This window comes from Leucopleurus acutus (genome assembly GCF_964270905.1).
Source record: "Leucopleurus acutus genome assembly, chromosome: 2".
Lineage (NCBI taxonomy): Eukaryota > Metazoa > Chordata > Mammalia > Artiodactyla > Delphinidae > Leucopleurus > Leucopleurus acutus.
This window is the reverse complement of record NC_139143.1, coordinates 140,133,329-140,147,121: the sequence shown is the minus strand read 5'-3', so window position 1 is coordinate 140,147,121 and position 13,793 is coordinate 140,133,329. Positions and strand designations below refer to the sequence as shown.

The window sequence follows — 13,793 nt, the reverse complement described above, 5'->3', positions numbered from 1 at the left end:
TTCTGCTAGAAAATAACAGAACTTAAAGGTGGCCTTGGAAACCCCTGCATACCACCCCTTGCCTTTTCAAGTTGGAGAACCCACATATTCTATTTTGAACACCCGCCTCTTCTCACTCTACATTTTCTCCCTGGAAAATCACATTCACTAGTACAGTTTCAGCTATCACATTTATTCTGTTACCCCCCAAACCTAAACTCCTAATTAATTACAACTGCCTATAGGACATTTTCATCTGAAGTGCCCAGGCACTTCAAACTCAAAAATAAACTCATTATAGCCCCATAATTTATCTCCCTTAGTATGCTCCCAAATTTACTTCTCACACACTTACTATTTACGTTAGAAATCACCACACACCCTAAATTCTGTGGCATTCAAGGTCCTTCATAATCTTTTACCAGCCTGGTCTTCTATGCTCATATACCATGATTTCCCACATACTTTAAACTGCAGTCACACCAGATTAATTACCCTTCCTTCGGCAGATTACTGCCTCTTTGCACTTGCTTTTTACCAATTGCATTGTCTACCCTCTCTCTGTATGGTAAATGCCTACTCACCAATGCAACTCAGTTCCCAGCAAAACAAACAACTCTCTCTCTGTACTTGAAAGGATTTAGTTCATATATCTAACATAATACTAGTTTTATTATAATTATTTTTGCACTTCCTCCTATTTCACTGTAAGGTACTTTAAGGGCAGGCTCTTTCCTTCACAGGTAACAACGTCCCTGACCTCACAGAGTTTACAGTCTAATGGGGGAAAGAACCAATAAACAAAGGATATGAATGCCTTTATATGTACACACACACACACACACACACACAGTGAGAAAAAGCAAAAGTGCAAGAGCACGCAAACGAAAATAAGCAGCAGTAAGGAGTACAGGGTAAGACGATACAGAGTGATGGAGCTGCTATGTTTAAGAGTCACCAGCAAAGGCTTCTCTGAGGTAAGGAGAAGCCTTAATGAAGAGAAGTCAAATGAATGTGAGAAGGAAAAGCATTCCGGCTAAAGAAAGAGTAAATACAAAGGCTTTGAAAAGAGCTTGGCACATTCCAGAAATATAGTGAAAAATATGGTGATCCCTAAGAACCCTTTCCATTTGAAATATCTAAGTCTATGAGAAGTAAAACGAGCTGGATGATGGTTTTTCAACTCTAATTATTCTGCTATATTCTAGAAACTTAGAAAAAAAATCACTTAATTTTCAAAATGAAGTCAATAACATTTTGAAAAGCAAAATATTTGCTTTTGTTCACATTAAATGATATTTTATTGATTCCTTTAAAAAGTAACTTCCAAAACTATACATTTTTAACTGATATATAGTCTCATAAATCTTATAGCAGACAAAACTGATTTAAGTTCTAGACAAAATGTTCAATTCATTTAAGTGAAATTTGATCACAAAAATTATTAAAACTCACTTACCTGTGTATGGATAGATGAAACAGCAACAACTTCAACATTAAAAACACCTTTGTGATTATCTACCCATTTCATGCCAGGTAGAGGAACCTATAAGATATTGAATACAATGACCACAGATGCTTAACTTGATTATGAATTCTGAAACAAATGTGAATTATGAAAAAAAATTACAATATCTCAATGAGAAAAAATACTGTGGAAATATATTTTATGCACTACAAATAAATGTAGAACTTATATTTTGTTCTTATTAGAAAAATCAATATGTTTCCTACAAGAGAAGTAAAAGGCTCAAGGAGCAAAAGGCAGAAAATATACACTCAAAATTATATCTTCCCAGAAACATATACCTTTATATCATTCCAGATCTTCCCTTATGCACATGTATTTTTAAATACACCCTTACATAGGTGATATATCAAACATATTATATTGAAACCTGTTTTTCACCTATTACATTGTGAATCTCTTTTCATGCCAATAACTTCACATCTACAATATCTTAATGGCTTAACAGTATCCTATTTTCTTTATTTTAAACACTTCTATTATGTTTTAATTGGGCTTTAAAATATTCATAAGCAAAGGAAGTCTATTGTTTTAAGGATTAGAAAACATTTTTTTCTGATATAAATTGCTAGCAGTGTTAATTAAAATCATATCACAAAAATTATTTTTAAAAGGGAGTACATCAGTTCTCTCTATTCTTCCTGCTGAGTACAGCTAGAAACCCTGAACATGATACAGAAAATAAACATAAAGACTGAAAGAGGAGAGAAGGATGCAGACGGGCTAGGGACCTCAGGATACAAGGAACTATAAGGCAGTGTTTCCTGGGTTTTAGTTTTGCCTCATGTATCCTGGGCTAGTTGTTAGAGATGCTGGCAACCCAGAATTGCCAAAAGAAACAGACAAAAAAAAAAAAAAAAAAAAAAGAACTCCAGGAAAAGCCTGCTCCCTCTAGTCAAATGCAACAATTGCCCTAATCTGGCCAAACACAAGGAAACAAATCACAGCCCCATTCCACCTCCACAGGCTGAGTGAGGGGCCTAGGTGTCCACCCTCAGCTGGCTATAATGAAGTTCCTAACCCACCCTCACAAATACTGTCTTGTATCAGAGAAGACAGAGATGGGAACTGGTCCCAGTCCAGTGATAAAAAGTACCTCCACTAATTGTGGGGTTAGTGGAGGCCAATCAGGGAAAAGTAACAAGTTTCCCCCTCACCCTCACAGCCAGGGAGGTGTCAACTGAGGCCTGAAATCCTACCTCCACCCAATAATAAGCCACCCCCAACCCAACGCGGAGTGGGGAATGTGAATCTTTACCTCCACCTGGCAACAGGACCTCCCCCTACTGCTAAAACACAAGACTTATGTAAGATCTAGAGTCATAACATAATACCCAAAATGTTCAGGATATAACAAAAAATCACACGTCATACCAAGAACCAGAAAAATGTCAACTTAAATGAGAAAAGACAATCAACAGACATCAATATTTAGATACTGGACAGATCTGACAAGGAGTTTAAAACAGCCATCAGGGGGAAAAAGAGCTCCACAAGCAATTACAAACATCCTTGAAACAAATGACAAAAATAGAAAGTCTCAGCAAAACAAAACAAAACAAACAAACAACAAAATATATATATACATATATAGGAAGATAGGATTTCTTTCCCATGGTTTTATATTGTTATTATATGAAGAAAATAAAACCAAATAAAGGAAGTTTCCTATTACAAAATTCAATACTAAGTAGGTAAGAAATTCAATATCTTTACTGAGGCAAATAATACAGGTACTGAAACTTTAAAAAAGAAACAAACGCTGGTGTAGTAAATTGAAACTACTCAGCACAAGAAAGAGTACTAGCTCTTTCAACCCAAAACACTCATTTTCAGCTTTAAAAAAAGGACATCCAAATAAAATGTGAACACATACTTCTTTAAAAACAGTCTGCAGCGTCAATATCTTCTGGGCACTTGAAGAAAGGTAAATAATCAAGCCCCAGCCCAGACCTACCTCATCAGTAACTCTGGGAGTAAGGTTAAACAACTGGTGTTACTACAAACACTCCAGGTGATTTTGATGCACGCTAAAGTAAGAACTACTCTCTTAAAATATTCTAACAAATAGTGTGGCAATAGGAATGGCATAATAGTAGCAGACACTTCTTTAGCACTTTTCATGTGCCTGGTACCATTCTAAATGTTCTACGTACGATTAATCATTCAGTCATCAACATAACCCAATTATTGTAGGCATTAATTATTCTCCTCAATTTACAGATAAGAAAATTCAGGCAGAGAGACTATCTTAATCAGCTCGGTTTGCCACAACAAAATGTCATATACTGGGTGGTTTAAATAACAGAAATTTATTTTCTCACGGTCTGAAGACTAGAAAAGTCCAATATCAAGGCGCCACCATGGTCAGTTTCTGGGGAGAACCCCTTCCTAGCTTGCAGATGACCACCTTTCACTATGTCCTCACACAGCCAAGAGAGCAAGCTCTCTGGTGTCTCTTCTTACAGAGCACTAATCCCAGCATGAGGGCCCATCCTCATGACCTCATTTAACCTAATTACCTCCCAAAGGCCCCATCTCCAAATTCTATCACATTGGGGGTTAGAACAATTTAGTCCACAGCAGAATAAGAAACTCACCTGAGGTCAGTGGGAGCTGGGAGTGAAACTTTGGATATTATGTTATACTGCCTTTCAAAGGTATATGAGATTAGAAAAAAAATCAACAACAAAAAAACTTTCATAATCCCACACCCCTTTGAGAGCTAAATTTGGTATATATTTTCCAAACTATTTCCACCCAGTTGCTGATATATCTACATACTGAGTTTGGTTGTCACGACATTGTTTGTTTGTTTTTATTACAAATGTCCCATTGGGATATTTAAATCTATATCACTCCTCTTAACTACTGTATCATTGTATGGCTGTACAAAAATTTAATTAAACAAACCCTTGGTAGACATCCAGGTAATTTCCATTTTTTACTTTTTGCTAATACCAATAGTCCTGTAATTTTCTTCTTTAAATTCATACAACAAATATTTACTGAAGTCTCTACACAGTTTTCTAGGTACCAGGGTTTCATGATAAACATAACATCTGCTCTCAGGGAGCTTACTACCCATTTCTTGTAGAAAAAAAGAAAATAAGAATTTCAGATAGTGATAAGTATTTAGTAAATAAAAATGGATTAAAAATGACAGACTGTATTAGCAGTGTGGAGGAAGGAAGGGTTGAAAATTCATGGAGTGAGGGAAAGCCCCTCTGAGGAAGCGCTATTTGAAATATATAATGAAATAAATATAATGAAAAGACTCCAGCCATGAGGAGATCAGGAAGAAGAAAGACAAAATTCAAAGACTGAGAGGCTGGAAAAAATTTGGAAGAAGCTCTAAGTACGGAACAAGGGGTGTGGTGGTAGTAGAAGTGGAAGAGCCCAGGTCTTTCAGAGATTTCCTGTAGGTCGCAGGAAAAAAGATCTAGATTATATTCTAAGTACAATGAAATTCCGAAGGAACATTTTATTTTGATTATAAACACTAAATCTTAGTAATATAATGCTGAATGAAAAAAGCAAGTCTCAGAGGATTATTTATAGCATAATAACCTTTTCATTAAATTCATAAAATAAGCAAAGTAAACAATGTATTCTTTAGGCACATATATACCTCAATTAAAAAGTAGTTTTAGAGATTTCCCTGGTGGTGCAGTGGTTAAAAATCCGCCTGCCAATGCAGGGGACACGGGTTCAAGCCCTGGTCTTGGAAGATCCCACATGCCGCGGAGCAACTAAGCCGGTGCGCCACAACTGCTAAGTCTGTGCTCTAGAGCCCGTGAGCCACAACCACTGAGCCCGCGTGCCACAACTACAGAAGCCCACGCGACTAGAGCCCATGCTTCACAACAAGAGAAGCCACCACAATGAGAAGCGCGCGCACCGCAACGAAGGAGCAGCCTCCACTCTCCGCAACTAGAGAAAGCCTGCACGCAGCAACGAAGACCCAGCACAGCCAAAAATAAATAAATAAATTTATTTTTGAAAAAAAAAGTAGTTTTACCGGGGGGGTGGGGGTGGGGGGTGATTGAGATTGGGAGATTGGGATTGACATATATACATTAATATGTATAAAATAGATAACCAATAAGAACCTGCTGTATAAAAAAATAATAAAATTAAATTAAAAAAATAAAAGATTCTATGGGAAAAAAACCTTACAGAAAAATGGCCTGAGGGTATCTCAGTCAACAAAATAAATGGCCTCTCACCCACTTTATTTCTGACCCACATAGGCTGAGGTCACCAAGGAATTCTTTTCCTTACCATACAGACCATTTATACTCAGTTTTATTTTACCCCAACTCTGTAGTACTTTTTTTAAATCATTTTTTTCTCCCTAATATTTTACGTCTTTGCTTGTTAACATCTCTCTTTGCAGCTCTACGTTTCTTATTCTCAAAATCTGATTCCTGGCTCACTCCCCTGTCCCCACCTTCCCAGAAATGATTGGAAATACAGGTGTATAACCAACTCAGATTTTTTTTTTTTTTTAAGTTCAGTACATGAAACCTCCAACCACATCTGGCCATTCACCATTCCAGACATTTTGGTAGGTGTTGATTTGCCCCTAATATTTTGATGTTTGTAATACACTAAATTCTCCATTAATCAGAATGGAATATTCTGGTTAAATTTCTAAAGAAGATACACTTTTTTTTTTTTTTTTTTTTTTTTTTCGGTACGCGGGCCTCTCACTGTTGTGGCCTCTCCTGTTGCGGAGCACAGGCTCCGGATGCGCACGCTCAGCGGCCATGGCTCACGGGCCCAGCTGCTCTGCGGCATGTGGGATCTTCCCAGACCGGGGCACGAACCCGTGTCCCCTGCATCGGCAGGCGGACTCTCAACCACTGCGCCACCAGGGAAGCCCAAGAAGATAAACTTTTTAATAAACTTTTGCTCTTGCTGGAAATAAAAAAAAGTAGTTTTAAGAGGCTAGTGTTCAAAACAATGTGAATGTACTTAATACCACAGAACTGTACACTTAAAAATAGTTAAAATGGTAAATTTTATGTTATGTATATTTTACCACAATTTTTTTTAAAGCCTAGCTTTTTGTAGTTAGAAGGAAGAAGAGTATGGAATAAGGGAGGAGCACATAAGTGATGTAAACTATTGTCAGTGTTCTAGCTCTTGGATTGGGTGGTGGATTCATGAGTGTGTATTATATTATTAAATAAAATAACAAAAAATTGAAAAGTATAACTATCCTCAGGTGTAACCACTGTTAAGTTCAAAAATATCCTATATGCTGATCTTTGCATACCTATGCAAATAGAGATGATAAACTGTCATGCTAGTCTATATGTCAATCTTGTATGAATCTTGTAAGCATGAATCTGCTTCCTGGAGCCCAATAAACACTAATCCTGAAAAGCTGATGACACTGAACTGAGATAAATTCACTAGAATCACTCTGTTGAGGCATATTGGGGGGCCAAGGTTTTCCTCTCACCATAAAGTTCCAACAGTATTCAACAAGAATGAGTCCAGTTTGGGACATTTTATGTCTGAGATATCTACAGAACATCCTGGCAAAGACATCACTAGGCTTTTTAATTTACCAGACAAATAACTGGCAAGAAATGAGTGAGCAGAGATGCAGATTTAAGATTCATCAACTAGCAGTAGGAGTCAGGAGCATCTTGGTCCTCTTGTAAGTTACATACTACACCACTCTGAGAGTACTGTTCACAGAACTGCAGTCAGTGATCCTGCCTGGGAAGAGTGTTTACAGGTTCAGAGTGAAAAGAACATGAAAACTTAAGGGGGAAACACCAGAAAACCAAGAAAATGTGGTGAAACAAAGCCAACAAAGGTTCACCTTCCTTTTTACCCAGTTTTAAGAAGAAAATGATCCATTTATCACTGAAAATTACCACTGAGTGAAATATAATAAAGCAATAGTTCACTAGTTACAGAAATTAGTTTCTCAGTACCTAAGTGTGATTATATGGCAAGCTTCATATTCTAAGGTCCAAAGAACTGTTGAAGTTAACACATATCTGAAGTTCTCTGACTTTCTGAATCAAAGAGAGCTCAACCTCAACCAGGAAAGTGAATACAAAATTGCATTAAGCAATGACCTATAAAAGTCAAATATTTATCTCTCACTTGCTTTAAATTAAGCACTAAAATTAATATATACTATGCTTTAAATATAATAATGGGGCTTCCCTGGTGGCGCAGTGGTTGAGAGTCTGCCTGCCGATGCAGGGGACACGGGTTCATGCCCCGGTCCGGGAGGATCCCACATGCCGCGGAGCGGCTAAGCCTGCGCATCCGGAGCCTGTGCTCCGCAACGGGGGAGGCCGCAACAGTGGGAGGCCCGCGTACCGCAAAAAAAAATATATATATATATATATATATTTATATATATATATAATAATGATGCTAAGAATATATACTGTTCTTTTAATATAGTAATTAAAATATACAAAAGTTTAAGCACTTAATCAGGTAGTTTAATCTCACATATCAATCAGCCATACTATGTATCTATAGTCAAATCCAAATTATCACCATATTCTTTATATATGAACATACACGTTGTAGCTAGAAGAAAACCATCAGCCTCCCCCTTTAGAAAGCTGACCTTGAATCTGCAAATCAATTAAGAACAAATCTATAACTTCCATAAAATTATATTTTCTTTTAAAATATTTCCTTTTGGGGGCTTCCCTGGTGGCGCAGTGATTGAGAGTCTGCCTGCCGATGCAGGGGACACAGGTTCGTGCCCCGGTCCGGGAAGATCCCACATGCCGCGGAGCGGCTGGGCCCGTGAGCCATGGCCGCTGAGCCTGCGCATCCGGAGCCTGTGCTCCGCAACGGGAGAGGCCACAACAGTGAGAGGCCCGCGTACCACAAAAAAAAAAAAAATATATATATATATATATATATATATATTTCCTTTTGAAATATGATGCTACCCCTGACAGAAGACTAATTTATTTTACTGAAAAGATATGTTCCTGGAAAACTGAATGAAAGATTTGGGGGTTGGGGAGTTTCTGTCCTATTTCTTTCCTACAGTCTTTATTCATTCATTTAATAAATATTCATTAACTGTCTACTATGAGCCAAGCACTATTCTAAGCACTGGTAGATACAGCAATGCATAAGAAAGACAAAGTCCTTAACCTCATGGAGCTTATACTCTGTAGACAATAAACAGATAAACAAAGATATATGAACTATAAAGTCAGTGGTAAGTTTTTTTTTTTTTTTGGCTGCACCCCACGGCATGTGAGATCTTAGTTCCTGACCAGGGATCAAACCCAAGCCCCTGCAGTGGAAGTGCAGAGTCTTAACCACTGGACTGCCAGGGAAGTCCCAGTGATAAGTATTATGAGGATAAACAAAGGGATAAAAAGCGGTGGAGGCTGCTACTTAAAACAAAGTAATTATAGATGACTTCTCTGAAGAGGGGATATTTGAGTGGATATCTGAATTAAATAAGAAGGTCTTGTGATAGAGCATTGCCAGCAAAGGAAAGTACAAACGGCCTGAGATGGGAATGTGCTCTTCATGTATGAGGAACAACAAAGGCGCTGTGCTATATAGTCAGGGCAGAGTGACAGAGAATGGTGAGAAAGGAGGTCAGAGCAGTAGCCTTACATTGCCTTTTATTTTTTTTAATTAAAAACAATATAAATTTATTTGTGAAAACTTTTAAAGTTCTATAATGAAAAATAAATGCCACCAGGAGAACATTCACAAGACACATTTCAGATTAATGGTTACAAGCAATAGTAGTCAAAGCATTAAGAGACATTGGTAATCATCATGTAACCGTTCTCTCAAAAGGCACTTTGGTTTTTGAACAGTGGCTACTGATTCTTGATTGAGATTTTCCCAATGTTTTTGTTTCTTTCAAGTCACATATGTCATCATCAAAGCTGCTAATGTCCCTTGAAAAATAATATTATTACTTCACTATATACATACTTAGAGAGAGAAGAAACAGCAAGTTTGAGAAAACTATCTTTGTAATGAAAAGCCCATTTCATTCAAACTGGAGAATTTCAATGTGAGAGAAACTGACCTCAGGAGACAGTACAGAATAAGCCTGTGGCGGTTTTTCCAGTGAGACCGGTAGGCAAAACTGCCCAGTCTTTAATCGTCCATTCTGAAGCATCGGTATCCACTTTTAAATAAAAAGGAAACAATATTAATTTAAATATGTTTGTTATAAAAGTAATTACTTGGAAAATCTGTTTTAAGAACTTGGTATGAGCCAAATTCGTTTCACATCACTAAACACCAAGGGGATTTAATTATCAGGTAATAATAATAGGTTTTCATAATTCCTCTAAAGAAGTTTCCCCAACAATATTTAAGGAGGATCCCCAAAACATTACCAGCTAACTATGCAATACTTAAATCTATAGCAGGTCCTCATTATCCAAGGGAAAGTTGGTAATAGAAAGTAGAAAAGGCCACAAAGTGAATCAATTTTAAACTGGGGTAATAGTGTCAATGTAAATAGGGAAAGAAAGATTTGATTAGATAAGAATGTTGGAAACAAAACTAAGAAGTATGACATAAACTTATTTTCTTACATTTAGCAAAAATTCATGTCATAAGCTGAAGACAAAAGATACGTATCAAATGTTAGTTTTTCTCTTTTAGATGAAGGCATGCCTTTCTGACAAAATTGTGGTAGCACACTCTGATGTATTCATCTTAGGTTTACTTTTGTGATTCAATAGTAATGATTTTCAAAAAATACTCAGGCATTTTAATTGCTTTAATTAAGACAATTAAAAAGGGTTTTAATTGCCAAGGGTCTCTTTTAATCATTTTACGTTCAAACCATTTTCTTCCCGAAGAACGCTTAAAACTGTTACATTTACATCTCTTTTAATCATTTTACGTTCAAACCATTTTCTTCCGAAGAACGCTTAAAACTGTTACATTTACACAGTACTGTTGGGTAAATATACAATAATCAGGACCAACACCTAAGTGTTTACACATGTTAGTTAGTTAATTAATGACACTGGTTAATTATATTGAGAATTTTCTTGTTATGATGACCCTTCCTAACGAACATGGGGAATCAGATAAGGAATACTCAAATAATAATGAACACCAATTATCTTAAATATTATTAATTATATTTAAGATCAAAGGGCTAAATATTTAACAAAATATACTTACCGTGTATCCAACAGGAGTTTCAAGAGGAGTATTTTGTTTTTGTTGACAACTAACATGATAAAAAGTAAAAAGCAAGTGATGATGGTCAGTTAAAGTAGCAGGGAGTTTAACCTTGATTTCTTCATGAAAATCAGGAGACCTTCATACAAAAACAAAACAAAACATCAATAGTCAGTAATGTGTTCAAAATAAACAGTTATTGCATTTGTATGTTTGAGTAATTTTAAAATTAATTTCAGGGTTCATGCTTAATTTTTCTTCTAGTCCAAAATATTTTTATTTCCAAGCTCTTAAGTAACTAACCCCTACTTCCAGATGAGGGAGCTGCCACTGTTTCTGAAATTTCTCATCCCATTTTTATTAATGGGTTGAGTAATCCTACTATTTGAAAATTCATTAATAATCACCACCTTGATGCTGAAATCTTCATTAGATTGGAAACTGTGTAAGAGAAGAGACTAGGGCAAGGCTTTCTATATTTATAAACCAATTTGGATACATATTACATAGAAAAAAAATAATGAGCTTTTATAAGTGTATATCTTATAACCATATCATAGAAAAACATTTTTCTGTTATAGGAGTACAGCTTCATAGTAAGACTAAATTGTATTATCCTTTTGTTAAAAAAAATAAGAAAGAAAGAAAGAAAAAAGGAATCTTTAGACAACTTGGTATCAAGATGGGCTCTCTATGCAATGTCTTATATCTATCATTCCATTGCTAAAGAAATAAATGTTACCTAAACATGGACAGTTGTGTATTGACTGACAGCTCTACAAAAAAAAAAAAAAAAAAAAAAAAGGACAAGGAAAAGAGAAAAAAGAAAAGAAAAAATCAGGGAATCCCCACAAATTGCAATGTGCCCCACCGTTTAGAAGGGCTCCCAGCTACTAAGGAATACAACAAATATCATATTTGATCAAACCAATGGCACTTGCATCTCAATGTTCATTGAGAGTGGGCCCTAAGAGCATTTTTATAAGATAGCATGGCTGCTATTTATGATATAGACCTAAAAGGGATAGAACCTTAGCATCCCCATCTTCCATATTCAGTTAGTATCTCTCTGTTGTATTCAATGAAAATACAGCCAAACCATATAGTTCCAACGACCTTTAAAGTGAAGCCCATCCCACCAGTTAGGGATTTTTCTCTGATGCTAAATATGTCAAATATTCTTCCATCTCAAATAAGCCTCAAAAATGCTAACAGGTGTAGATCTGATTACAGAAAAATTAAGTGGCATAAGGCTTTTAATACCCGTAAGAAAGGTAGCTAATGCTAGCCATCTGAGAATTTGATGACTTTGGTGAATAAAAGATGCTATAGATCTTATTACTGATCTCACTAATCACCACTGAATTACGAGAAAGTTGAATTTACTAGTAATGTTAGACTGTATCATTTTAATTCTACTAATGCTAAGAGCAACAAAATAAAGACCCAGCCACAAACTGAGATACTTTTAGAAAATACAACCTTCTTTATAAATATCTTTTCTGGCTTCTAGTGCTTTAGTTCCTTTCTTTCCTGAAATCATATTATGTAAAGGCTCTTATGGAAAATTAAACATCTACGAGTTATTCATCAACAAGTATTTTTAATTACCCACCATTAGGCTAAGCACTGTGTTACTTTTGTGGTGGTTTTAAAGATGAACATAAGAAAAATAACCCTCAAAAATATATAATTCGGTAGAAATATAAGTAAGACACACATATATCAATAGCTATGCTATAAAGCAGGGGTTGGCAAACTATGGCCACAGGCCAAATCCAGTCTACTACTTCATTTGTAAAGCCTACAAACTAAAAATGATTTTTATATTTTTAAGTGCTTAAAAAAATTCAAAAGAATATTTCACTTGAGATATTAAATGAAATTCAAATTTCAGGGTCCATAAATAAAATTTTATTGGAAGACAGCCATGCCCATTTATTTGCAATTTACTGTACATGGCTACTTTTGCACTACAACAGCAAGGTTGAGTAGTTGCAAGAGACCAGATGGCACACAAGGCCTAAAATATATACTATTTGGCCCTTTTTAGAAAAGTTTGCCAACCCCTAGTGTACAGCATATAAGGTTAAGTGCTTCAAGAACAGAGCTGAATTGATTACTTCAAGTTTTAGATCAGGGAACTGTCATTTAGGAAGAGATATATGATATGGGCCTTAAAGTATGAGTAGGAGTTCAATTAGAGGGAACCAGTATTACAACAGAAAAAAGATCCAAGAAAGGCCCAGAAACAGGACAGCACAAGATATGCTTGGTAATGAGGCAGAAATACAATCATCAAGATGTAAAAGATGATTGTATATTAGACAAAATAAGAAGGCAGGCAAGAATGTCTTACATTTTGAGTCAGAGCAACTGGAAAAATCGTAGTACGATTAATAAAAATAAAGAGTCAGACAGCGATTGGCTTAGGAAGAGAGTCGACAACAAATACATGGAAATTGAGAAGGCAGCAGGCACTCGAATGAATACGCCTAAAAGGCCACTGAAAATACACATCTGTATCTCAGAAAGAAGGTTATGAGAGAAAATAAACAGTGTGAACAATCCACATAAATGTAAAAGTAGTAGTATTTTCATTGAATGTAACTCTGGAAATACATATAAGATTATTTAGGGAGAGAATATTATAGAAAAAGAAGGATAAAGGCAAAACTTTCGTATTTTGTGTGGAAGGCCTATGTTTTAAAGAAAAAGAAAAATTAGAATAATTACTATTAAAAAAAAGTGTTCAAAGGGATAAAAGGAAACCAAGAGAGGGTCATAAAATAAACATGGGAAAGAAAAGTTTTAAGGAGGGTAAGGAAAAACCATGCTACACAACAGCACTGAAGAAAGACTTTTTTTTAAGTATAGAAAACAAATTTTGTGGCAATAAGAGATGGAGCCAATGAAACAGAAGACTGATGATGCAAGAAAAGGAATAACTGATGGAGTCACATTCTGAAGAGCCTGGATAAGATCGTTTTGAGAGCAGAGATGAAAAGATCCACACTGAGGAAGGTGTGCGCCATTACCACCTTTGAAACAGAGGAAAGGCAGATCTGCATGGAGACAATTTGAGGTGAAGAGCATAGAAGTTGAT

At 36.0% G+C, this 13,793-nt stretch overlaps 1 protein-coding gene across 5 annotated transcripts in view; it reads right to left on the bottom strand.

Moving 5' to 3' along the window:
• The window catches only part of DOCK7 (dedicator of cytokinesis 7), a 210,501-nt gene that overhangs the window by 102,225 nt on the left and 94,483 nt on the right, over positions 1–13,793 (bottom strand). For all 5 annotated transcript variants that reach the window (XM_082834071.1, XM_082834067.1, XM_082834068.1 and 2 more), the window contains 3 exons: positions 10,688–10,826; positions 9,570–9,671; positions 1,439–1,525 (listed from right to left, as the gene is read on the bottom strand). In XM_082834071.1, the coding sequence (XP_082690197.1) occupies positions 1,439–1,525; positions 9,570–9,671; positions 10,688–10,826 (328 nt within the window). The remainder of the gene's footprint in view (positions 1–1,438; positions 1,526–9,569; positions 9,672–10,687; positions 10,827–13,793) is intronic.